General features: G+C 41.0%; 1 protein-coding gene across 1 annotated transcript in view; it reads right to left on the bottom strand.

The window, feature by feature from the left end:
- MYBPC1 (myosin binding protein C1) overlaps nt 1-26976 on the bottom strand; it is a gene marked incomplete at its 5' end in the record, with an annotated part of 70368 nt that overhangs the window by 20043 nt on the left and 23349 nt on the right. The window contains 15 exons of the mRNA XM_084631260.1: nt 102-241; nt 1246-1441; nt 2571-2659; nt 3973-4140; nt 9926-10060; nt 12022-12210; nt 12880-12984; nt 13932-14091; nt 15448-15581; nt 16603-16709; nt 18115-18277; nt 19918-20084; nt 22290-22395; nt 23582-23706; nt 25170-25302. Of these exons, the coding sequence (XP_084487386.1) occupies nt 102-241; nt 1246-1441; nt 2571-2659; nt 3973-4140; nt 9926-10060; nt 12022-12210; nt 12880-12984; nt 13932-14091; nt 15448-15581; nt 16603-16709; nt 18115-18277; nt 19918-20084; nt 22290-22395; nt 23582-23706; nt 25170-25302 (2117 nt within the window). The remainder of the gene's footprint in view (nt 1-101; nt 242-1245; nt 1442-2570; nt 2660-3972; nt 4141-9925; nt 10061-12021; nt 12211-12879; nt 12985-13931; nt 14092-15447; nt 15582-16602; nt 16710-18114; nt 18278-19917; nt 20085-22289; nt 22396-23581; nt 23707-25169; nt 25303-26976) is intronic.

The raw sequence follows: 26976 nt of genomic DNA, 5'->3' as shown, positions 1-26976 counted from the left end.
ATCATTGACATTTGTCCATGTAAATAGGGCTTTCTATATTTAAAAGAAAGAACGTGGTGACTGTTGGATTTAAACTGAGTCAAACATATTTTATAACTTACCATGCTCTTCTTGTCCGCTTTTTGAATCGTGTACCCAGTAATGGCAGCGTTACCATCATCCTTTGGTGGCTGCCAGGCCAAAGCAACATTCTCTCCCCAAACATCCTCAATCTTTACAACATGTGGTGGGCCAGGGCGATCTGTAATGATGATATGGCACGGTCATCTTTCCATTATGCCTGCTCTCTGTTTCTCTCTCTCTCAGATATGATATATCTCTATCTCTATCTCTATCTAGATAGCTGTAGATATATATCTTACACATACAAAACAATGCTAAAAGAAGACTACAAAGTCAAGCACCCAAAATTTAGGAAATGCCAGAATTTAAGTTGCCTGTGCAACCTTTAATTTGACTCCACTGTGCACATGTGTTATGATACAGTTTTCAGTTACACAATCACCTACTATTTTTGCAAAGATATAAGCAAATGAAAACTTGATCTTATAATGGGAAGTCTCAGGCAAGCTTAAGTATAGACTGTGTTACCAGCTTCACCTAAAAGATATAGATAGATAGTGTATGAGATTTCCCAGGTGTCTCTCTTTTTTCCATCATAAGGCTTTTTTGGGGGGAGAGATAGCTCAGTGGTTTGAGCATTGGCCTGCTAAACCCAGGGTTGTGAGTTCAATCCTTGAGGGGGCCATTTAGGGATCTGGGGCAAAAATTGGGGATCGGTCCTGCTTTGAGCAGGAGGTTGGACTAGATGACCTCCTGAGGTCCCTTCCAACCCTGATATTCTATGATTCTAACACTGATGGTCTCTTCCAAGTCATGTTTGTGAGAAACTAACTCTTGCTGCAACAGAGCTGTATCAGATCTGACTGAGTGCCATCTTAACAGTAAAAAGCTTCAGTTTTTCTGACAAATATGGAACATAAAAATCCATTACAAACAGTGAAGTAGTGTAGGATTCTAGGGTGGGACTGGAATGTTCAGGCTGGTACGGACGTTTTGTACAGAGGTCCCCAATTACACTATCTGAGGACCTCATTCAGAATCTCTGGCCAAGTGAGCTGACGTAGAGATGTACCATGGTACAGAGGAGGCTGTAACTGGAAATCTCATGTTTTCCAGCACACTGGTAACAAGTTTTTGGAGTCTGCTTTGCCAAAATACATTTTCTTATTTTTTTAAACATACCAACTACTTGAATATCTATTGTAGCTTTGTCCACCAGGTTTTCTACTTTCACTTTCAGGTCGTATTTTCCAGAGTGGCTCCTCTCTGCCTTTCGGATAAAGATGATAGTATCATTTTCACTGTTGCGGATGTTAATTTGATTCTTGTCTACGGAAGCGCCATTTTTCTTCCAAGATACCTTTGGCCTTGGTCTTCCCTGTAAAAAGCCATGGAACAACTGAAGTATGCTTCTGGGAGGAGAAAGAGGTGTTAGGCTGTCGCAAAGACAAAATAAAAGTCTTCTTGAACCAGAATGGTGGAAACTCTTTAAAGAAAAAGCAGATAACTCTAAACACAAGGCAATTCAGAGGCAGTCACATGTTCATATACTTGTTTTTTTCTGAACTTAATGGGCAATATTATTTTGTTTTCAGTGGTTCTCAGAAGCAGATGCCCTAAGAGAATCACAGTGTGATATCAATAGACACTAACTTGTTGATCATGCAATGTCACTACTGGGAGTTTGCTCTTCTAGAAACGAGAATTTCAGGAGTGCTGTCCAAATATGTTAACTTCAGTCCTTTCAGAGTATTTTGGCTGAGTGTATACACCACACAGTAGTACTTTTATTTACCAGGAGTAGCATTTCCTGTAGCATATATTGTGCCCGGCATCTGTCTATGTGCACAAAGGAAGGAGAAAGCATAAGGTCTGGACACAGTAGGGGTCCTTGCACTCAGCAGAACAAAGACTCTGCAGACAAGTGTTACTGGAACAGCTAGCCTCTGCAGAGGGTGTCAGATAAGGTCAGGCTATGGCCCTGCCTCCAGCCAGCAGAGCTAACCGGCTGGAGTAGAAAGTGCATGTTGCATCCTTGAAAGTTCTGGTTCAACAACTGTGCTTCCTAGGGGCTCTATGAGGCATTGTTGCACAAAGATTCTGCTGGGTTAGTGAAACTTCACATCACCCCCAAAGCAAGACAGAGAATAAATGTCACATTTCAGCTCTAGGCACCATATCTTATAATTGTCCGCCTATTGCAACTGCTCTGTGCTGTGCTAGTGATTATCTTGTGTGTAATGGCAGGTCTACATTGGAGATTATGGGTATTCTGTGGATAACAGACAACAGATCAGCACTGTTTGCTAGTTACAAAATTCAGTTTTCAGCTGAGCACAATCTGATTTCAGAAGGCACAGAAAGAGCCATCTGGCAGGTGTCCTGGCTGTCCAGGATTTAATTCTGCTTAAATTAGCTTCATGCCCCACCACAGTTGTATAACATGCAGTTCTAACAATCACAATATAAGAAAAATAAGCATTAATAACTGTGTCTTTGTTTCTTACCTGGAAAGGAACAACAAGATTCACAGCTTCTCCAACCCTTCGAATGTAGGTTTGTTTTAAGTGTCTTGGTAGACGAATCTTTGGAGGTTCTTAAAAAAAAAAAAAAAAAAAAAAAAAAAAAAAGGCGTGTTTTTGTTTTTAACTGTGATATTGAATTTAACAATGTTGGTGAGCACCAACATTAGTAACATTAAAACCTATGGCCTACATTCCTCTGAAGTGAGATGTGAACTGGATGCCTCCACTTTTGGGTTCCCAACTTAAGACACCTTAAAGGGGCCCTATTTTTTAGAAAGTGCTGAGCGCACTGATAGGCTAATGGGTCGGTAGTGATGGACACCGTTAAAAATGATCAAACTATAAAAAAAGACGAAGGGCCAGACACAGCTCCTGCTAAAGCCCTTCTGTGCTACTCCAGTGGTTCAGAAGGTCTTTAAAACTGCACTACCTGGCCAGCTGAGGAGTCTCCCACCACAGGAAAGGGCCGTGGGAGTGTGTCAAATGTTCAGAGTGCTGCTACACTTTCATGATCCCTGCTTGATATATTGGCCCCATGCTAAACTGCTCTGATTTATGCTAAGACAAACCAGCCTCTGGCAGCCCCCTGGATTGGACACTTGCAAAGGCAATGTACAACTAACTACCTTTGGTCCCAGCTGGCTACAAAGATATTGGGGGGTAAATCACTTCACATGGTGCCAGGGCAGTTGTACAGATCCAATAGTGGACAACAAAGTGTGTATGAACGGACGGTCAAATTCAGCTTTATTAATAGCTCTCAAATTTCAAATCTTGCCCATGTGATCACTGGTCAGCAGCACAAGAAGGGAATGAGACTGAATGTAAGTGTAACCATGTCTTTCTGCATTACTGTTCTTTCCACTTTTTGAGGTGATGAAAAAGCAAATTGAAGTGATAGATGTGGCCTACTTTCACTACTGAGCCTGCAGCTTGTTCTATCCAGCATCAGTGTTGCCAATTCTTGCAATTTTATCAAGAGTCTCATCAGATTTGGTGTGCTATTTATTATTTTTTAAGCCCCAGCTCCTGGAGTCCTGTGAGTACATGAGAATCTCAACTTTCATTAAAAGAAAAAAGCAAACTTCTAGCCTTCTTGGCTGTAGAAAGAAGCTTAAAAACATGAAGCCTAAAGCTTCAAAAAAACGCAAACAAACCAGAAGGCAAAGAAAAACAACCCAAAATGTATTATTTCTAAGGCAATCTCATGATTTTTGAATGCTTGGAGTTTGCAGTATTGCATTGGCATGGTTTCAGCATGTGACTGTATGGCAGTGTTTCTGCAGTTTCCAACTGCAGGTGCTAGTCACAAGAAAGAGGAAGCATGAACGCTGAAAGTGTGTGTGTATTGGGGAGAGAAGAGAGAAACAGTGGTGTAGCTCACCTATCACTTCCTTGACTAGAATAGGTTGTGGGTGCAATCTAGGTTCACTGGGACCAGCAGCATTCACAGCTTTTACTCTCACGAAAATTCTGGAACCAGCTGGCAGGTCAGTGATGGTGTACCTTGTTTTGTCTGTCAGTTCGGGGTTAGCCACTAGCCATTCTTCCGCTGGGTTAGGAAAAAGAAAAAAGAGGGGGCAAAATTACAGAATTATACACATAATCACTTCTCCATCAAGAAAACTTATAGTATAGCCAAAAACTGCACAGAGACTGTTGCTGAGTAACGATTTTATTCTCTAATAATGCTATTATATGACATTGATTTGGATTAATACAGAGATAATAAGGAGGGAAATGTTTCTAAGGATACTCAGCATTATCTTTTTTAAAAAGTAAATACATGTGAACAGTAATTTCAGGATGTAATTAAAGAAATCCATTAAAAGTCTGTTGATAAAAAACAAGGGCCTATAGAGTGTGGTTTTCAAAAGCACTCAGCATTGGCCTAACTCTGCTTCTGTTGAAGTCAATGAAGAATTTACCATTGACTTCAGTGGGAGCACAGTTAGACCAGCACTGAGTACTTTTTAAAATCACACCGGTCGTGTATAGAGGATAGTAGCACATAATTAGCTATTTATGAAATGTCAGTTTTCCTATGGCTATTGCTTCATTTGGGAGACAGCATGGTTCATGGACAGGGCCTAGGATTAGCAATCTGAGTTCTATCCCCCAGCTCTGCCACTGACTGGCCATAGGTAGGACACCAAAGCTCTCTGTACCTCAGTCGTCCCATTTGTAAGATGAAGTTAGTGATATTTACTTACAATTGTAGAGTGTTCTGAGGTCTAAGTATGGACAGAAATGTTTTATATGATCTAACTGCATTCTATTGTTCGCTCTAATGCTAATTAATGAAGTATTTGTTATTTAGCTGCTTTAGAATTTTAACAAATAGGGCTGCCACGAAAAACAGACTCTCTGCTTATCACTTTACGAAATAAGGACAAGACTGATCAGAGTTCTTCAAATGATTCCAGTGTTCTCAGTTTTTTCATCTTGCTGTAATACGGTCACATATAATTCGTGGATCCATTGCAAAATTACATATTTTTAGAAAAGCCCAGGTTACATATGACACAGTTTCCCTCATCCCTCCCCTCCTGCCCTCCAAATTTGGATCACTTTAAGATCCCTAGCATTTTGACTTTCAGAGTCAGATTGCTATAGCAACAAGTCAGGAGTTTAACTTTGCTTATAAAGAAAAAAACACACCACTGTGGTATTGGCCGTCAAGACAAGTAAGTGCACTATTATAAGCTTTAGTGCACTGGACAATAACTGAAGAATATTGGATACATTTTTATAAGGATGGGACCCGCTCTTAGGAAGAGATTAAACACAGTTCTGTTTAAAAGAATTTCTTCCAACTAAACACAAGAGGGTTGGAGTTAGGGATTCAGTTTCCTGATCCTTTCCCCATCATCTGAATGCTCCTAGATATTTCTGTTGGTAAGTAAAGCTGCAGGTTCTGGAGGTTCATGGCCCCCAAAGTCAGTTAGGCTCTCAGAAATCTGTCTTGGTATGCGTAAGAAAGTTCTATAACCTTCATTGAATACTGTACCTTCCAGGTCATGAGTTGCCTCCACCAATTCATCACACAGATCTGCCGATATACCTTGTGAGAGTCCATCATTAAAATTAATCAGACACCCACTTTCACACAGGAGTATTGTCAGTGGTTAGCATTCCCTGTTAGTAGTTATGCATAGAGCTGTACTGCTCCCTGAAGATTCAGAGGAGGAACCTGTAGGGTGATCAGGGAGTTTGCAGGCAAAGTGCATGTGGGGTGAGGGACAGTCACCAGAATAAAGCTTGTATAAGTAGTACTCTTCCAGGTAAGCAGAGTAGTTTAATTGGTTTTGCCCATGGTTTACTAAGGCCAAGGCTCAATCCATAATGTGAGGTTGAAGAAGAACGAACCACACCTGACCCAAATAGGATAACTCAAGGAAGTTTTCGTTGTACTATCTTCTCTCTGCATCAGGTCCCCATTCTTCTTCATACCACTGCTTTGCTGTCTTCAGCCCTATCCCCTGGCCTGGGTGCTTTGTGCCTGAATCTCTCAATGAACTGGGAAGTGCATCCAGGTATTTAAACCCATGAGCATCAGGGCATTTGCCTCACTCCATTTGAGCATCCCTACAGTAAAACCTCTAGTGGCTCCAGAATGCGTTTTGGTCCCAGTTTGTGCTCAGGTGGGAACAGAAATGAGGCCTAATCATATCTGGATAAACAACTTGTCCCTCAAACTACATGTGGCACAACAGGACCTCTTCTTTGGGCCAGTTTTAACTTTGAAGGTGCGTGGGAGCTACTATTCAGGGTGATTATGGCCCTAGAGATGGCTAATGGGGAAGAAGAGATGCTCTTGAGGTGAGACAGAAGCAATTTTTTTTTGGATTGATCAGTCATGAAAAGGGGAAAGGAAAGAGAAAAAAGGAGAGTTTGAGGAGAGAAATGGAGAAAAAAGAGAGAAGGAAATATAGTACAAAAGGAGGGAATGGCAAGAAAGAGTATTGAGAGAGGGAGGACAAAGAAAAAGGGAAGGAATGAAAAAGACGTTTGAGAGAGGACAAATTTAACTAATGGGAAGGAAAGAAAGAAGAATAGCAGAGTGCAGGAATAAAAGTTAATTTAAAGTAACCCCTAAGGTTACAGCATAGAATCATGGGCTCTGTAATTTCCACAATTTTAAAAAATCCATTATTTTGGTTCTGGTGCATGCTGGTGGGTGGATGTGATGGCAAGAATCTGAGCCAATTCCACTGAAAACCTTGTAAGCTGCCAAATTGCTAGCTTTCAAAATAGACCCAGGTCTAAGTGGTTGTACAGGTCCTGGGCAGGCCCTTTGTACAGGGATGAATTTCACCTGTAGTCAGCAAAAGCTCATTAACTAACCCTGAGATGACACAAAGAACTAGGTCAGTCCCTATATTACTGAGGTTTAATTCCTCCAGGAATTCCTCCCCACCAAGGAATAAAGGGGGAAAAAAGACCTTCCACCCCCTTTTTAAAGAAGAATCAAGTTGGATATTAAAGGCTGGCTCTGGGGTAGGATCTCCTGCATTGAAACGTATTCCCTGTTATCACAGTGCAAGCCCAGTTCTAGATATTCATCCCAATGCTCCAATTCTGCAATAGATAGATGTGGATGCAACCTTACAGCTACATGGGACCCACTGAAGCCAGTGAGTCTCTGAATGGCTACAGAGATCCATCTGTGTGGATCCAATTGCAGGATCAGGCCCTACACTTGGGAAATAAAGGTTTCTAGGGTACAAACCAATGCCTGTGACACCTGACACTTGTAATCTATATATTTCTATGATTTTCCCCCTTCTCCCTATTACCACCCTATGATTTTTTGTAAAAAATTTGATGATTAAAAATACTCTAATAATCACACATTCAAGGGCAAGAAAGAGACAACATACTATTGAAGGGATAAAGAAGCGGGCTAGAAAGGCAGAATCAGACAGATGAAAGATACAGTCATAAAGGACCCTGACATTCAAAAGAATTATTAAACATTATAGAAAAATTAGTCCGAGGGACAACAGACGCTGGAAAAGACTGAAGAGAACAGTGTAAGAAAGAAAAAGGGATACACAGTAAGTTAAATATCTATTTATTTGTATTTTCTATAAAGCTTGCTTCCTAAATGTTATGATAAAATATATACATACATAATTTTGATTGTGTATATATAAATGTATATGTATATATGTGAGGCATATATAGATATATACAAACACACACAAAAATCTATGTAAAATACATTGTAATCATTGTATTTTATCTGAGGTGGGTAACACCAAAATGACAGATTCAACAGTCATTTTGTTGTATCTTCTTATGTTTTAAACCTATCTGAAAGAAAAAAAAGTAAAGAATTTGCTCTGTTCGACAGGTATACAAGGATCTTTGGTCTCCTACCACTTTAAATGTATATTTGGAAAATCCCTCTCAATACTATCCCTGGTATTATCATAAATAGTATATTTAGCCTCTTATCTGATTAGAGAAAATTCCTCGTGCTGTTCTGCAATGAGCTACATAGTACTGAGACCTTATGGCCATATTATATCCCTGATTTTTCTCTTTTTGCCCAACACTTCTATTGACTTCAGTGGGAACTATGTGTGCAGAACAAGGGCATAATGTACGGCAGCTCTTAGATTCATTAAGTCGTCAGTTGCCTTCTTAGTACAGTGTTTTCTACAGGGTTTATTAATAACATCCATGCCTGTGCATTTGAAATATCATAGGAAAATATGAATGTATCATGTATGTGCTTCATTTGGATCTAGTACTTCATGTTTCCTCTTTCCAGACCTTCTCCCATCTCCCTCCCTCCATACATGAAGGAAAACCCTTCCTACCGTTCCAGTTGTGTTTACCTTTATGTCAACTGCTCAGTACCTCTGAGCTTCTTCAATTTTCTTTCCTGCTCCTTAAGGATTTTCAGCCCACTCCTACAAGGTGCTGAGGGCTTCCTCAGAGATGCTGACAACCCTTTGCTCCCATTGACTTGACTGAGATTTAAAGGCACTCAGTACCATGCAGGATCTGGCTGATTTTCTGCTCTATTTTTTCCACTGGGGTGTTTAAATCCCAAAAAGCTTTCCTGTTGTGGGTCATATGTTCTATCCTGTACAGCTCTTGCCTTCAGGCTGAATCCTACAGACTTTCCCCATGAAAAATTCCTGTTGATTTAAATGCACAAACTGGCGTTCATTTGTAGAGAATTGTGTAATATGGTTATACTAGTCCTTAGATTTACAGCATAGATAACATCGCAAGTGGTTAAAATGAACTAAACTGCACCACTGTTCATCAAAATTTGCATTTCTCTGGCAGACTCATTCCCCTGGATGCCCCAGAAATAGTCATCTTGGACGCCCACAATGACTGGAGTTTGCTTATTCCACTGTGTCAAGTTTTGCTTACCCATTCCAGATGTCACCAGCCTTCGTTGCTTTCTGCCCCCAGATTCCATTTCTATGTCCACTCAGAAGAAAGTTTCTGCTAAGTATGTAACTGGGAAACACTGAGGTTTTGCTATTTGATCACTTTACACAGTGAAACTGCCGGTTGTATGATATATATTGTTTGCACTTCTCTGTCTCCCTTTATTTTCCTCCGCTCATTTAATTTTCTCTCCCCCTTTTCCACCTTTACATTCCTCCTATCCTCCTATATGCCTCTAAATCGGAATGAAAAATCCTGTACGTGAACTCTCCCAAATACAAGGGGCATTCAAATCCAAATCTGAATTTTGTGGCTTGGACCACTTCTATTTGATATCATACCACAGCCACAGGGCTGTCTGTCCTCTGTATGTGAATCTGGTACTCGAGGAAGCCACTATTGGTTCCAAACACAGAGAAAGCCTTTTGTTAGTATTTTGAACAGATTTAAGATACCAGATGTAGACTCTCCAAGCTCCTATGTGACTGGACTTTAATCCAAAACACGTCAAAATGTGGTTCTCCAGTTTTCTCCAACTGCCAATTAGGAAGTTCATTTGTCCTGCTTTTCCTTTTCCCCCATCCATCCAAATATTTAATCTCTCTGATATAGCCAGATTTCATGTCCTCAGGGAGCAAGCTGTGGAAGCCCCTGAACAATGAACTCTTGCACATCAGCACAGTGCACTGCCCCCCAAGTCACTAGACTAACTGGATGTTGTTTTGCAATGCCAGATCAAATGTAGGAACAGATAGGTGTGCAGTAGCTAGAAAGGAGCCTGGATGAAACCCCATAGCTTGAGAATTCTGGCTGGCTAACTTTTACCTCAAAGCAACAGTCAGCTCTCATGGAGAAAACGTGGGGCAAGTCTCACCTAGTTTAAGCACTAGGAGCATGCTATAGTTGTTGTCACTTACTTCCTTCAAAGCAGTACTCTATAACATAGCCGTCTAAACCTGCTGCTCCAATGTGATCTGGTGGCCGCCATTTCATTGTAACAGTGCTATCAGTTACTCCATCAACTGCCAGGAGAGTTGGTGGACTGGTGACAGCTAAAAATAAAGAAAACATTTGTATTAGCATTAAAGTGTGCACTTATGATATACAGCAAGCGGGAATCTTCTAATTGCTGCCCAAAGTGGCAAAACAGATTCTAGGGCATAGATACTGGAGAATTTAAGGCTTTATTTCTCACCTTTATGAAAGGTGTATGTTTTATTCTGTCCCATTAGAAATTAAGAAACACCTGCTCAGTAAATAAAATACTGGCCCTCCAGTAACTGCTCCCAGAACTTCCATTTACCAGGCTCTTCAGCACTGATGTATATTTGGATAGATGAGAAGATCCTCAGACCACAGTATTGTTACTCTCAGAAGAGGAGAGGTCACTCTTTCCCTATGCTCCCTAGGACTATGAGTGTCCTCTGTAAAAGGCAGCAAAACCCTACTGACTGAGGCGGATTAAGATTTATTGGGATCCTGGGCACAAAGAACATTTGGGCCCCCCACACCCTGGGGGCCTAGGGGTGCTGGAACTGGGGAAGGGGGTCAAGGCCTTCCACTTTTAACAGTGGGAGGGCTATGCCTGCCCACCTTTTAACATGGGCATAGTAGCATTGGGCAGGCACGAAGCAGTGCTGGAAGGGGCTGTGCTTCAAGGCAGGGGAGCTGATAAGTTGATAAGTGCTCCTGCTATGATGCGCAGACCCTTCTAGTGGAGCTAGACTCTTCCCAGTGCAAGGCTGAGGTGGGCCTTAGCCCCCCCCCCCCCTTAGGGCCTCCTCTTCCCCCTGGGCAGGGACAGGGACATGGACAGGGTCTGCTCTTGCCACGCTGGCCCCCACCCAGGGCAGGTGGAGGGTCTGAGGCTCCCCACTGTGTCCTGGCTCCCTGGGCAGTTCTTACCACGGCCCAGCTCTGGCTCTGGCCTGGCCAGGGGGTGGGCCCTTGGGGGGAAGTGAGGGAGCAGGGAGGAGCCACAGTTCCAGTGCCACTGGCCCCCCCCATTTCTACAGAGGTTCCAGCATTCCTGCAAGGGCCCTCAAATTGGCTGGAGCCCCTGGGAATGGGCCCTGAGGGGGCCACCACTGCCTACTGACCTAGAGAATAAGGTACTGTGTGTACTACAGGGAAACTGTGTTTATCAGAATCATTTAAAAACATGTGTGTTTTCACAAAGGTGCCAGCATGGCTTTCTGGGACACTGTCCATCAGGTTTAACCAGGTTGGGGCTTACTAGGGTCGTGGTCCATGAATAGGGCTCTTAGGTGCTACAACATTACAGATAATACATAGTCGGGTATGCAAAACTATTTACAATGTGGTTAGTTTACCCTGGCTAAGAAAAGGTGTTGAAACCACGTTAGCTGTTCTGGGGAAAAGAAATGTGATTTCACTAACATGGTATGGTCAATGGAGCACAGGGCTGGAACCCAGGACCCCCTTAAGTCTGAATCCTAGCTCTGCTACCTAACTTACTGGATGATTTTGGCCAACTTAACTACTTTTCCCCAATTTTGCCATCTGTATAATGGAGTTGATACCAGTCAACTTACAATAGGTTGAGAGGATAATTTACTGTTTGCACAGGCTTTGGAAATGGCAAAGCACTACGCAAGTGCTAAGCATTATTACTAAAGGAGTAAGTGTGAAAGAAACTCAGATCTCCATATGGAGTTCATAGCACATGACACTGAGCCACTCAACGTGAAAATATTGACGTTTGATTTTTGGCCAATTTTAAAGATTAATTTCCAGGGCTTGGTTGCTTCCAGAATGGGAGATTCTTATAAGGAATACACAGAGGGACCAAGACTGTCACTGATCCTATTCTCTCATGAATTCTGTCTACTGTATGCCACTCGTGTGCTCTTCTGCGTAAAACATCCCCTTGCTTCACAAAAAGAAGACATTACAAGCAGAAAGTTAGGACTGTTGGATGTGGCTCTTTAAAATTTTATACACAAGCCAATGTTTTAAATGTGCAGATACTTCTATATTCTGGTTTACTCACCCAAGGGAACAAAAGCCTTTGAGGGCATACTTGGTTTGGAAATTCCTACTGCATTAACAGCAAATACACGGACCTCATAAGCAACACCTTCAATCATCTTCTTTGGTTCAAATGTTGTTTCTTTACACAGGTCAAAATTCAGTCTCATCCACCTGGAACTTTGTTTCTTTTTCCTTTCAATGAAATATCCTATTGAATAAACATAATTATGTAAACTTAAATAAAGGACCAGCATTTGTACAATCAGATACAAAGCCAAAATGAATGCCATCTTTTTGGCTGGCCAGTACCCTTTTCTGGCTACCACTCTACATTCCTTTCTGATCCTTGGGGTTTTGCTAACAGTTGCAAGTTAGGCTTTCTCCTCCAATTGCAACCATTTTTAAACGTAATATTATAACATCACAGTATTTAGCCCACGGTGATTAAGAGCCCAGGTCTACCAGCTTCTGAGCACCCCTGATGTCCATTTATTGTTGTATATTGGAAGCTGCTCAGCTAGACATGGATCTGTTCCCTAAGTCTGCTAACTCACAAAAAGAACAAAGTTTCAGAGTTTGGTGGTTTATGATAATACGCAAATTACTCACCCAACTCAGCCCTGTCAAAATAGTGATAATTTAATAACATTACAAGATGGTGAGGATAGTCTTCATGTCTCCAAGGATCTGTAACCCAGATATCCAAGAGAACACCTCTTATAGAGATTAACAGCCATATGATGCTTTTCCTGTGGATTTCCAAGAATTGAACTTTCCAGGACCAGAGGCTGAGCCATTTCAATTCAGGGTCCATTTCTTTGGAGTTCACTTCCCTTGACCGTACTCTGATATCACCAAACAAAAGAAAGGCACTTACCTAAAAGAGGAGACCCGCCATCAGAGGCTGGAGGTTCCCAGTTCATAAAACACCAGTCTTCACCCACCTCAGTCACGTTTGGTGCAAGAGGAGGGTCAGGAACATCTGTTGCAAACACAATAAACATATCTTAATTAGAAGAAAATGAACCTTAAAAAGTTTTTCTAAAATGAAGTAAAGGAGGACACAGAATACTGTAAAATAAACAAAATAAAAATAAAAATTCTTAAAGTGGAATCAGGCTTTTCCATGAGAGCGAGACTAAGAGCAGCTTTCAAAGACAGAATACATATGTCACAATAACCAAGTCTGGAGGTCAAGAAGGTGTAGTTACTGTGACTAGATACATGGCGGGAAGAAAACGTCAGAATATGCTGGAAATGAAATCCTGTCCTGAGCACTATAGGAATGTGGGCTTCAATGTTTAGCTCAGGCGGTCAAAAAGAGCTCCCACTTTGTGAACCCTTTTGACTAATTTGGAGCAAACCTCTTCATAGAGAGGAAGGATGATCTGGTGGCTAGGGTACTATGCTGTGGCTTCTGAGACCCCAGTTCAGTTCCCTCCTCTGCCACAGGCTTTGTGTGTGAACTTGGGTGAGTCACTTATTTCTCTGTGCCTCAGTTCCCTCTCTGTAAAATGGTGATAAAACCTCACAGGGGAGTTGTGAAGATAAATACAGCAAAGGTAGTGAGGTGTGTGCCAAAACGCTATGGAAATGGGAGCCACATAAGTACCTTAAACAGATCATGAGGGTAGACAGCCACTGGACATAAGGTACTTCAGATGTTTCTTTCACCCTACAGCTGATAAGTCTATCTATAAGGCTCCAAAAAGGGTCCCTCTAGAAGGATGGGATCTGGAATGCCAAACACTGGAGTGGGTCACAAAACAGAGGAGCCCTAGGGCACCATAAGAGATATGAAAGACTCATGTGGGAAAAAGAAACTGATTCTAGGGGGGGATTTCTTTAACAAGTATTTATTGAAAGTGAAGTAGATATGATAAAATCTGCCAGTTTGGTGTTGTGGCCTAGTGCATGAGAATGACTTACCAACCACCTTGATGTTGATATTAGCTGTGTCTTCTCCAGCCTCATTCTTTAGCATTATTTTGTAGACACCTGAGTCATCCCTCTCAGCTATATCAATTACCAAACAGCTGCTATCCGGATAAGTTTCTGCCCGTATTCTGCCACCAGTCTCTGTGATCCACTAGGAATCAAAATAAGGGGAGGGGAAACGTAGCATTTTCTGACTTGAGAACCAGAATGAACAAAAATCAAAACTAAAGTACACTACAGTACATTTAAAGGAAAGAAATCTGCAAAACAACTACAGGAACCATCTTGAGCTTTAAATGTAAAGCTCAAAGTTTCAACCACTTACTATAAATAAAATGACAACACAAATAAGGGATGGGTCAATCATGACTGGATCCTTTCAGAGACTCTTAGCTTTGACAGTACCATTAAAATTTACTAAGGAATACATAAGGATTTGACCATGTGGTTCTTACAGAAGTCAATGAGAACCATAGGTCCCTACCTCTGCATGCTGCATTGAAAATATGGAGGTGATAAATTTGGCTTCTTGGAACTATGTGGCCAGAGACAGATCTATGTGAAGTTTTGCATTGCATCACCATAAGGAGTTTGCCTGGCTCGTTGTTTCACTACAAACTTGAAACTCCAATAGTTGTCAAGAGGGTCATTAACATTTGCAAACATGGGCTAAGTTATGGCTTTTTGTCAAAACCTTGCAGTTTTACATAAATTATGCAAAAACCAGGTAAAGCATTGGTGGTTTGGACTGTTATGTTTAAATTTTCCGACTGCGTGAACCCCTGTGAAGCGGATGGCTTGAATCTGTGAACCAAAACCCATCAAAATAGAAACTGAAAGCATCAGAAGAGTAGGTTAATAAGGCAACTCACTTTAGAAATGCAATTCAAGTGCTATTTAAAATGTACTGAGTAGCTGCAGTTCAGCTAGTTTACAGGAAGAACAATTTCCTCAACTGCAGGAATTTGTAGGCCTGTGTTATGCAAACTAGACAATCATAATGGTTCCTTTTAGCCTTTTCCAGGAATCTATGAGAAGAGCAGTCTACATTCCAATAATAGCACATCTGATATGTTTGGCTCAGTTCTCCAAAGGAGCATGGAGATTGGGTTTTTCTGTCCAACAGAAACATGCACTTCAGCAGAGGAGAGGATTGCGCAGGCTACTCTACGCTGTGTCCGATTCATCCCTGCCCTTTATATTGTATGTACAGCAAGACCATTTCATCCAGCTGCATGATTTTAGCTATCCAACCCTTGTTTCAAAATAACACCAAATGGAAAACAACAACAATCCATAAATATATATAAAGCTTACTCTTCTCCTTGGAATCAGAATTATGGAGATACAATGTAGTTGAGCAAGTGTCTCCTCATTATCTTTTGCCAGGGTAAGGGCCATACAACTATTAAAACAGATTGACTCACTATGCTGAAAACTATTTTTGGTGAAAAAGGCCCTTCCCCAGATTACAGAAATACGCATATAGTAGCACCAGCTGTTATACCTTATCCCCTTTACTCCACATAACTTTTGGAGTCGGCTCTCCAGAGATTGGGATCTCCAGTCGTAGTTTGTTTCCTGCTACTACTGTCACCGTGTTATTGTCACCAAGACCTTCCAGGTGGAGCCTAGGAGGATCTGAAAATTCAGACATTGCCAAATTCATTATAGTCCTGCCACATTGAGAAGCACATTTGGGTAAGTACAATGACCTGGGCATAATTGTGCAATATAATGCAGAGAAACGTGGTCCAAAACACTCTAAGTTGGGTGCTTCCCTGATATTTTTAATATAGTTGAACCATCTTTTTTTTGGGGGGGGGGGGGAAAGACAACCAATCCTATTACCTTTCTTACACCACCCACCTCCAAACATTCTCCAAAGGCCCACAGCAAAGCCATTGATAGGTCACTGCCATTCTCTGTTGTTCTTAGCCTGTCTCCTCTCTCTCTGATACCTGTATTTTGTTATATATGGCTCTTGTAACATAACATTATATTAAAGATGTACAGTTTGACAAAGCCACCCCTAATATTCAATGGTTACTATTAATATTAGGATTCATAACCCAGCTAACAGGGCATTATTGAGGGGACAGTCACTGTGATGTTTTACTTTTCTTTGAAAAATTGGGTTCATTAACAAACCACGTATTTAACTGATTTAACATATCTTGGTGAATAAAATTAACCATAGATTGCTTAATGCACTTGGTATGTGGGGCAAAGTGCACCTGTACCACTATTCCTGTATCAAATCAGTTGACAAAACGTGTCAGAATTCAAATGGGATTGAAAGTCAAAACTTTGAAGAACATAACGCTGCATTCTGCTGTTGTAACGCACGCTACCTAGAGGCCCAGCAGCTAGTGTTTGAAGAAAACTCTTAAAACTTGCTTATTTTTAGGCTTAGAAATTCAGCAGGGGAATCTTTCTTGTGGCTTCAGTGGTCTTTGGATCAGGCCCTCAAATCATAACCAGATCATGATTTCTAACTATTTCCCTTGTATTTTGCCTAAGTAAAAACTCAGGTTTGCTAATGGGAGATTGCATTTGTGTTCTGAAGAATTTCTGACCAAAATCTTGGATCTCTCACACAGCACTCACTTTCCACAGGTCAAAGAAAACTTTATAAACTATAGATGCGTCATGCACTTACCTATGACATGTACTCTGCATGGTATGTTAATTTTATAGGCATCTGGTACAAACATGTAATCACCTTCATCATCAACAATGGAGCTTCCTATAACCAACCTGTGGATTCTGTGAAAAATTAAAAAAGAAACCCATTTAAGTTATATTTTGTAGACTTTATGCAGATAAAAGGAAGAATTATTGTTACATCTCAAGTTATAAGTTCACCAGGTCTGCTCATTTGTGTCAGATTGCTGACTCTAAAAAAATCTTTGCTACTGTATGCTAAATAGTGTTTTAGCTGATTAAACTGTTGGTGATTAGAATTTGATTTTCTTGAGAAGGGCATCAAGGAAAGTAGGAATAGTTAGGGCTCTTAATGTTTTCCGTTTGATCATGGAAATGGAAAACTACAGGGAGTGTAATCTGTTTTACTCAGGTGTGTTGAGCCACTGCCTATAGGTTGCAATTAGATCTCTATGAAAAAATTTGATGCCCCTTTCCCAGGAACTAGGCCTTATTTTTGTTGGTCCTTCCTTGTGACTCTACTGTTTCTGTCCCTGGAACAGAGTGGCAGGGGAGTAAGCAAGGCACGCTGCTCTCTATCCTATGCCTGGGTGAACTCTCCAGAAATACACAGATTTTTTTGGGCTCCTGTCTTCTGGTTCGGCTAAGCTATGCTCAGGGCAGGACCCAACTTGAGAGGTGCAGGAAAAGTGGCTTTATACCACCTTTATGGCTCCCGTACCCGAGCCCAGGGTGCCAGGGGCCACAGGTTAGAGCAACGGCAAGGCTATTCTACTGTATGCCAACATAAGGGTCTATTATGCAGCTGGGATTTGTCCCAAGGTGCTCCTTACATTGGGGTGGTGGAAGAATGAGTAGAGCCAACATGGTAGCATTATACCACCCAAGAATTCTCCTACACATGTGGAATTCCCAGATACCCGGTTTAGTATGTTGGTGCAGGGCAAAGGAAAAGTATTGTGGTCGAGGATCTGGCTCTTAGTTTTTTTTAAAATGGAGAAAATAGTAAATGAATTCCATTCTGAACATTTGACTAATTCTCCAGAGATTTTAAATGCAAAGGAACCTGATAAATGCACATAACTTGTATTGGCAGAGATGTGAATTCTGTGCGCAATACATGGAAATGGAATAGAAACAGACAGTAAAACAGAAATCTTAAAATGGAATTTCTCTATCATTTCTAATAATTGTTTTAATAATTGTTTTAATCTTGCTACTTAATGTCCCACAAGGAGTGCAATACAGAAACTTCAGGCAAAATGCATCCCTTGAATGTAGGTACATCATGAAATATTCCATTATGGCTAATCAACAGTCTGAGTAAACTGACTGAAACAGAGAAGCAGCAGTGAAGATGGTAGCTGACAAATATTGCTCTTATTGTGAGGTCAAATATCTCTGAGGGGGTTGAATGGGAGGGGTGGAAAAATATCAATGGGGCAATTCACACTCTGGCATCGCCTGAGGTCAGTCACTATTACAATTCATGTTTCAGGATGCCTACCTTCCTTTGTGATATAACTTTACATGGTCACTAGCTGAAAGAAGTTGCCCATTTTTGTACCACTTCCCTTCTATGTTCTCAGATATCTCACACTTCAGGGTGATTTCTTTCCCAAGCCTCACCGTCTGGTCTGCTAGTGGCTGCATTATCTTCAGTGGTCTCACTTCAGAAAAGAGAACCATGGAAATTAGTGCTGATATTGTATAACCATTCATGATTTTATTTGGGAGCTGCTACTAGCAGCCATAATCTGAAAATCAGATAAGCGCCCCTATGATTATTAACCAAAAAACCCTCTCATGGCTAAATACTAGTAATATATACAAATCCGATATGCATTCTTTACTTAAGCTGTGAAACATTTAGCTTTTGATTGTTTCATGTAACAGTGACTGAAGTTCTTTAATTGTGTGTATTCTTGAAAAGTGCCATATTGACTGGGTGACGGTACAAGAGACATAATTCCTTCTCTGGTCCACAAAACAGGCAAGGAATGGGCAAACACTGTGCATGCTTTCCTTAACAACGTGTCAATGAGGGACCACCTTCATAGGACAGATGGTACATCTCTTCCACTAGTAATTGTAGTGAGACCACAAATTTAAATTTATATATACCAGTGATCACTTATAAGATGGTAGTGGCTTTCTCTCACTTGCAACATGGACCAGATTCAGACTGGTGAACCAGAGATGAAAATTTGTGTATATTAATAATTTTCACAGCCAGCCATACTCCTGATAGCTATTATCTTGACCTATTGAAATAGATTAACCAAAAATGGGACATGTTCGCAAACATTGCAGGACTTAATAGGTCTAGAAGAAAGAGAATGAACTCTGCTAAATTATATTCTGTCATAAACACACACACACTTACAAAATGATTAAAAGTATGTTACAATAATTTCCAACACTTGCCCTAAAGTAAAAAAGCAGTAAACTGCAAATGTGCATATGCTTGGCTAGAAAACGTATATTCTAGCCACTTTTAAAGATATATTGCCAAAACTCCAGTGTGGGAGGTTAATTGCATGTATTTCTACGTCGTATTTTCAATATTGTTTCTATTCTTTTTTCTGACGACAAGTCTAAGGGTTGGGGATTAGGGAACTAGTTCCTAGTAGCACTACTCATACTTACAGAGCTGGTTGGAAAAGGTTTATTCTCCCCATGGAAAATGTTGACCCTTCATAAAAAAACGCTGGTTTTTTTTCTGGTTTTGGGTGAAAAAAATTGCCTTTTGGTTTTCTAATGAAAAAGTTAAAAATGTTGAGAAAAGCAGACACTTTCTGTGAAAAATTTAAGTTTGTCAAAAACCCAATTTTTCATCAAAAATGCTTTGACTGAAATTTTTCAACCAGCCCTACTTAATTGTCTGTTAACCCCCATAATAGCCAAAGGAAAAGAATGCAATGCACTGATCCTGGAGATTAGCACTAGAAAAATCACTATGAGAAAAATCAGTTGGAATCACTGTCTATCATGATGAGCAATACTCATTGTATCGTTATGCTCCTCCTTGTGCCTGTTTTCAACTGTTGTCCGGTGTCTTATAATTAGATTGTAAGCACCTTGGGACAAGGACTGTCTTTTTGTTCGGTGTTTCTAAAACACACAGCACAATGGGGTCTTGGTCAATGACTAGGACTCCTACGCACTACGGTAATACAAATAATAAATAAATAAATATGTTGGTCAGGTTTCCCAGTAGACTCGTAGAAATAGGCAAATAGCAATAGTGTACTAGTTCTGTTACAGGAGTAAAATTTCAAGCACAAATAGAAAGATGTACAGTACTTACAATCAACTGCAAGCTTAGCAGCTGACTGCCCTCCCGTTGTCATCACTGAATAGGTTGCATTGTCTGCTTTTGTAGCTTCATCTATGATCAGAATGTGTTTTTTACCATCAACCTTAAGTCGGTATCGAGATCTAGGTTCATTGGTCAGCTCCACACCATTCTTAAACCTGATAGAGGATAATAAATATTACTTCCTTAATGAAATTTACCATTGCTAATACTATATCAAGCAAGTTCTGCATGAATAAGTATCCTGAAGAGATTAAGAGAAGCTTTTGTAGAACATAGGGCAAGAGAAAAGATTTAAATGAACTAATTCATTAAAAAGAAAAGGAGTACTTGTGCACCTTAGAGACTAACAAATTTATTTGAGCATAAGCTTTCGTGGGTTACCGCCCACTTCATCGGATGCATGCAATGGAAAATACACTAGGATGATTTTATATACACAGAGAACATGAAACAGCAGATCGAGGGACGTGATCATTCCCCTCTATTCGACATTGGTGAGGCCTCATCTGGAGTACTGTGTCCAGTTTTGAGCCCCACACTACAAGAAGGATGTGGAAAAATTGGAGAGAGTCCAGCGAAGGGCAACAAAAATGATTAGGGGTCTGGAACACATGACTTATGAGGAGAGGCTGAGGGAACTGGGATTGTTTGTTCTACAGAAGAGAAGAATGAGGGGGGATTTGTTAGCTGCTTTTAACTACCTGAAAGGTGGATCCAAAGAGGATGGATCTAGACTATTCTCAGTGATAGCAGATGACAGGACAAGGAGTAATGGTCTCAAGTTGCAGTGGGGGAGATTTAGGTTGGATATTAGGAAAAACTTTTTCACTAGGAGGGTGGTGAAACACTGGAATGTGTTACCTAGGGAGGTGGTGGAATCCCCTTCCTTAGAAGTTTTTAAGGTCAGGCTTGACAAAGCCCTGGCTGGGATGATTTAGTTGGGGATTGGTCCTGCTCTGGGCAGGGGGTTGGACTAGATGACCTCCAGAGGTCCCTTCCAACCCTGATATTCTATGATTCTATGAAACAATGGGTGTTAGCATACATGCTATAATGAGAGTAATCAGTTAAGGTGAGCTATTACCAGCAGGAGAGAGGGGGAAAAAAAACCAAAAAACCTTTTGTAGTGATAATCAAGATGGGCCATTTCCAGCAGTTGATAAGAACGTGTCTTTGTTGGGCCTGTCCTGTAGTAGGTGACTTCTGGGTACTCTTCTGGCTCTGTCAATCTGTTTCTTCACTTCAGCAGGTGGGTATTGTAGTTGTAAGAATGCTTGACAGAGATCTTGTAGGTGTTTGTCTCTGTCTGAGGGGTTGGAGCAAATGCGGTTGTATCATAGAGCTTGGCTGTAGACAATGGATCATGTGGTGTGGTCTGGATGAAAGCTGGAGGCATGTAGGTAAGTATAGCGGTCAGTAGGTTTCTGGTATAGGGTGGTGTTTATGTGACCATCACTTATTAGCACCATAGTGTCCAGGAAGTGGATCTCTTGTGTGGACTGGTCCAGGCTGAGGTTGATGGAGGGAGGGAAGTTGTTGAAATCATGGTGGAATTCCTCAATGGCTTCTTTTCCATGGGTCCAGATAATGAAGATGTCATCAGTGTAGCGCAAGTAGAGTAGGGGCATTAGGGGACGAGAGCTGAGGAAGCGTTGTTCTAAGTCAGTCATAAAAATGTTGGCATACTGTGGGGCCATGCGGGTACCCATAGCAGTGCCGCTGATTTGTCCCCAAATGTGAAATAGTTATGGGTGAGGAAAAAGTCACAAAGTTCAGCCACCAGGTTTGCCGTGACATTATCGGGGATACTGTTCCTGACGGCTTGTAGTCCATCTTTGTGTGGAACGTTAGTGTAGAGGGCTTCTATATCCATAGTGGCTAGGATGGTGTTTTCAGGAAGATCACCGATGGACTGTAGTTTCCTCAGGATGTCAGTGGTGTCTAAAGATAGCGGGGAGTGCTGGTAGCATAGGGCCTGAGGAGGGAGTCTACATAGCCAGACAATCCTGCTGTCAGGGTGCCAATGCCTGAGATGATGGGGCGTCCAGGATTTCCAGGTTTATGGATCTTGGGTAGCAGATAGAATACCCCTGTTTGGGGTTCTAGGGGTGTGTCTGTGTGGATTTGCTCTTGTGCTTTTTCAGGGAGTTTAATTCTTATTATTAGTTTAATTCATTAAGGAATTCATTAAACTAAAAACATACTATTGCTGTCACAGTATTTTTAAAAACAATATTTTCTGATCTTTTCTAGTCACATTTCACATTATATACACAGAAGATTAAATGGTCCTTAAGACACTGCACTTTCCATTCTTGGAGAAAACAGCATCTACTCTGAGGTGGATGAAAGTGGTTTACCATTTCACATTTGCATCCTCTTCAGATACTTCACAGGATAATTCTACTCTTTCACCAACATAGGTATTCAGGTCTTCCAGGGCCTTGGTCACCACCACTGGGGGCTCTATGATGAGAAAAAAATATGGTTTTATGTTTCGGAAACAGAACTAAACAAAATAGAAAAAATGTATTGTAACAGTACAGAAAATAATTATATTTTAAAAATTCTAATGTCAATCATCTTCTTAAGATATTGGCTAAGACTTCAGCTTTTTTCTACTTGAAATCAGTAAGAAGATGGCCCATGTACAAATAGCAGGTATAGTTATTGCAAGATCTGGAGTCAGTTAAAAGAAAAACCTACCTCTTAATCCATTTTACAAACAGTGTGTTAACCTAAATGGATTAAGTGCCGATCCACATTCCTACTTTCCTAGAAGCCCTCCATCCCCCAGAGTACAATGTTCTCATCATACGCTGTGATGGAAATGGCATAGTATTGAATCTTCATAGGCTAGATGCATCCCTGCTTGTTAAAACTCAAGTCAACTTAATAAGCAAGAACGAATACATCCCTTGTACTACATTAATTTAAAAGGACACAGACAACTATTTGATAGGGTTTTTAGTCACTATTGTTTTAAATTACTTTTTGATATATATGAAATGGCTTTTCTTTTCCTGTAATTTTTCTTCCTACAAACAGGAGTTTCCCTTCAATTTTCTAATGCAGCTTTAACCAAAAGGCTTGCCTTTTATTCAGTTCCCTGCTTGTGCACCATTAGCACCATCAGTGATTCCAATAAGAATTTTAACAGCACAAATGCAGGGAGACTTGGAGAGCCAGCCACCAATCCATGCTCTTGAGAGAAAGTAGAGTTTTCTCTGAAGGTCAGTGGCCTAAATCTACAGCTGGAAAGATTGGTTTGTGATGATTTTCAAAAGTTCAGTTGGCTTGAGTCTATTGAGTATCATCAAATCTCTGTGCTGCTAGGAAGGCTAACACTGTAGTCAGTGGATCCCCAAAATAGGTTGCAATCTACAGAGGATCACAGCTTCACAAAACTTCTATGCGCTGAAGTTACCACTAAAACACTAAGAGGTGGAGGAAAGAAGAATCAGTAAGGTTGTCAAAGAGATAGAGAGAGATCGTAGGGGATGGGGAGGATAGGACATACCGACACACCCTGGGCCAGAGCCTCACCTGATGTAAATCACCATTGTTCCAATAGATTGAGCCATGCTGATTTACAACAGTTAAGGATCTGGCCTGCTGTATTAAAACTAAAAAGCAAGATGATGTACGCTACCTCTTACAAACAGTTCTGTGGAGCATTTCTCATCACCAGTCGTCACATGATAGCGGGCGTCATCTGCCATTGTGCAGTTATTGATGAACAAAATTCGCTGGTTACCTTTGTGCTCAAAAATGTACCTGTTTGAATTTGCACAGAGCAACCCAGAGTTAGAAAAACTTGGTCTCTTTTGTTCTCCTTTTAACTACAAAACGTTCAAGGGATTATTGTGGGGGGAAAGCCTGTTTTGTGCATGGCTTTGGAGTGGGTGGCCTGACAGGTCTTCTCCAGCCTTAACAAGGATGGAGATGTGGTAGTAAATATCCAGTAGCAAGAAAAGCTATAGGCTTGTTTGGCACCTAACTCCTTTGGCTCATTTGAAAATCCCAGCCACAATTATTTGGAAAAATAATTGTAAACTGGCTCTTGAAGATAGCAGAACAAAGTGGGTATCTGAAGTCCTAGACCAGTAAAAGTAAAAATAACCAGTAACAGGAGCCTAGGCTTCATTCTGACACTCTTAACAGGTTTTTGAGGTACAATAACAGCTGAGGTGAAGAAGTTACCATTATCGGTAGGCCAGATGGCTCAGGGGAGTTGTAACAGGATATGGAGCATTTCACCTTTATGTCACTGGTTCAGATTTGCTTCACCTCAGTAATGACCAAAACTTATTAGCATTTGACAGAGGTTCTGCAGCCTGTGTGAAATGAGTTGGTGGTTTCAGTTCAGCATCTGCAGGATGGGTGTCCACAAATCAGCCTGTGGTGGAACCCTGAATTGGTCAAGGCAGATTAAGGGATTAAAGAAAAAACGCCTAGACTTTCTGCATGATGGCGGTCATTTAATACTGGGCCAAATCCTGCACCGGCTAATACTGAGAAGGGAAAGCTACTCACTGAGTCCTCTGTACAGGGGCCTTGCTGGTAAGGATGTTCTTGGCAGGCTAATGCAAGCAGTGTACTGGGATTTTGAGTTGAGTACATTTTGCTGTTCCTGAGAGCAGGGTCACCTTGACCTTATCCATTGATAGATAATAAGTGGTGCTGACCTTAGCATAAGCGATAATTGATTCAAGGAGCATTGGCCATACCTGCTCCCTCCCCTATCTTCCCAACCACCACTCCCCTAATTTATAGACTCCTCTCCACCCTCCCGGTGACATGACGCATGGTCTGGTATATAAAGCCAGCCATCGCTCCTTCAAGTCACGCTGCAGAACCGCTATAGAGTAATTCTGACCATACCATTTCCCAATCCCTTACAGATTAGAGGGCAGAGTATAGTTCAGTATGTTTTGTTGTGGGAATATATTTTACATTCCTCTCTATTCCTGGGGATGCAGAGAACACTCTATATTAATACTGAAGCATACTGTGGATTGTTCTTTGAACTGTAGTTCACTGGCACCTTTACAGCGTGCATATAACTTATATGTAGTTTGATTATGATAAACAGTCTGCAAAAGAAGTTGGTGTGAGCTTGGTCACCAAGAGGGGTAAATCTACACAAAACAAATCCAGCGTTAAGGGAAGATGCAATGTGTTAGTTCAGCAAGAAAGTGTGTGGAATTTATTTGACGTGTTTAGTAAAAATCACTTACTTTGTACTTGGTCGTATTTCTTGGCCATTTTTATACCACTTGAGCTCTACCGTTGGATCTGCCAACTCCACCACAAACCTTACTTTACCTCCTTTATCCACCTGATATGCAGGATCCAGAATTTTGGAAAAAGCTGTTGCAGGGTGTATGAAAAGAAGAGGAGAAACAAATGAAAATTTGCATGTTATAAGGACATTGCATAATGCAAAACCCAACTGGGACTGATACAGTACATAACATGGAACCATTTATAATGAACTTAACTACGATGGAACTCTCTGTTGTTGTTGTTATTGCTACTTAGGCCAACCCTGAAGTCCTTACTTAGGTAAAATTCCCACTGAATTTCGTGTTGTCAGAGTGAGCACTTTGTGGTTTGCCTAAGAGTGAATGAAAGTCCCAAATTGTTTCAACGGATTGGAATATGCAAACTGCAGTTCCTTTTATAGTGGAACTGTGCAAAGCATTATAAAAATACCTGAAACCAGGCAAAAGTAGTCCAGTTTCAAATTTCATTACAAGCTCAAAACTCTAATGAGGTTTGCCAAAGGATTCATTCAGGTTTGCAAATCTGCTTAAGCAAAACCTGGTCTGAGTTATAATTTTGGGCCAATTTGTGGCTTTGTATAAAAATCATATAAAATGTATGGTTTCACTTCATTTAAACATAAGGCTAGGTAAAGCCTAGAGGTTTCAAGAGAATTTCACTTTGGGTTTTTATTTATATTCAGGCGCAGAAGTGAGACTCAGAGGAACATGTCCCCAGTGGATTGAAAGTGAAGAAAATGTTCCCACAGATAAATTGTTCATAACTAATTTCAGTGTAGTCAGTCTCGGTGTGACAGCAATTGCAACCTCATGCAGTATCTTTGGGGGGAGCAGATTGTATTAAATTTATGTATCACTGTGGGTCAGGGATTATATGTATGATTGTGTTTCTACTCCAGGAGGGAGGGTTACCACAGCTCCTTCAGGAACTAGAACTGTGTATGTATGCGGGAGGGGGTGAGTAAGGTAAATCACTCATGTTGTAAACACCTCCAGAAAGGTATCTTCCCTTGGGGAGGTTTACATATTCCAGTTCAAACTGAGTTTCTAGAGACTATGAAAACAAAGAAAACAAACATTTTGGCTTAAAAGCCGTGTGTTTAAGCTGACTCAGGACCTTCTTTTTAAGGGGGAAAGGGTGGCTTCTCCCTTGCAAAAGGATTGGAGAGACTTTGGCTTACTAGGGCCTCATAAAACTGATGGGTAACCTCTGATAAGCTTTTAGCATACGCATAGGAACTTCCATTGTTTTTTATGTTTTCTCTGTAATGCTTTTACCTTAAGAATAAATGTGCTTGCTTAGCAAGAGCTGTGTGGTAACTTGTAATTGTTTTCTATACATTGTTCATAGCCCACAGAGAGAAAAAACAATGCACAGGCACTGACTGTAAGGCAAACTGGCTTGCTGGGAATATCACAGAGTAAGGCAGGAAGTTGTGCAACCTTAAAACCCCCTCTCAGAAGGGAGTGGCAGCAGGGTTCCTTCCCAGAGACAGGTGGCAGCTGAACACCTGAAACTTGACTGGGATCTCCTGGAGTGGACCATGGAGGTGGGGATACAGGTGCAGTTACCCTGAAACTGATACTCAGTTTATAGTGCAATTAGTGGGGGGTGAGAAGAAAGGTCTCTACAGATCTGCCAAAGCTAAAGATTTTCCCCAAGGTCTATAGGTTTTCAGACTCTCCTACAGGTCTGCAAGGAAAACCCCAGCAGCAGAAAAAACCTCATTGGTTAGGCAGCCTCTCCCCAGAGAGTGGG

Source organism: Lepidochelys olivacea, assembly GCF_965140295.1.
Source record: "Lepidochelys olivacea isolate rLepOli2 genome assembly, chromosome: 1".
Taxonomy (NCBI): Eukaryota; Metazoa; Chordata; order Testudines; family Cheloniidae; genus Lepidochelys; species Lepidochelys olivacea.
This window is presented reverse-complemented; position numbering and strand designations above follow the sequence as displayed.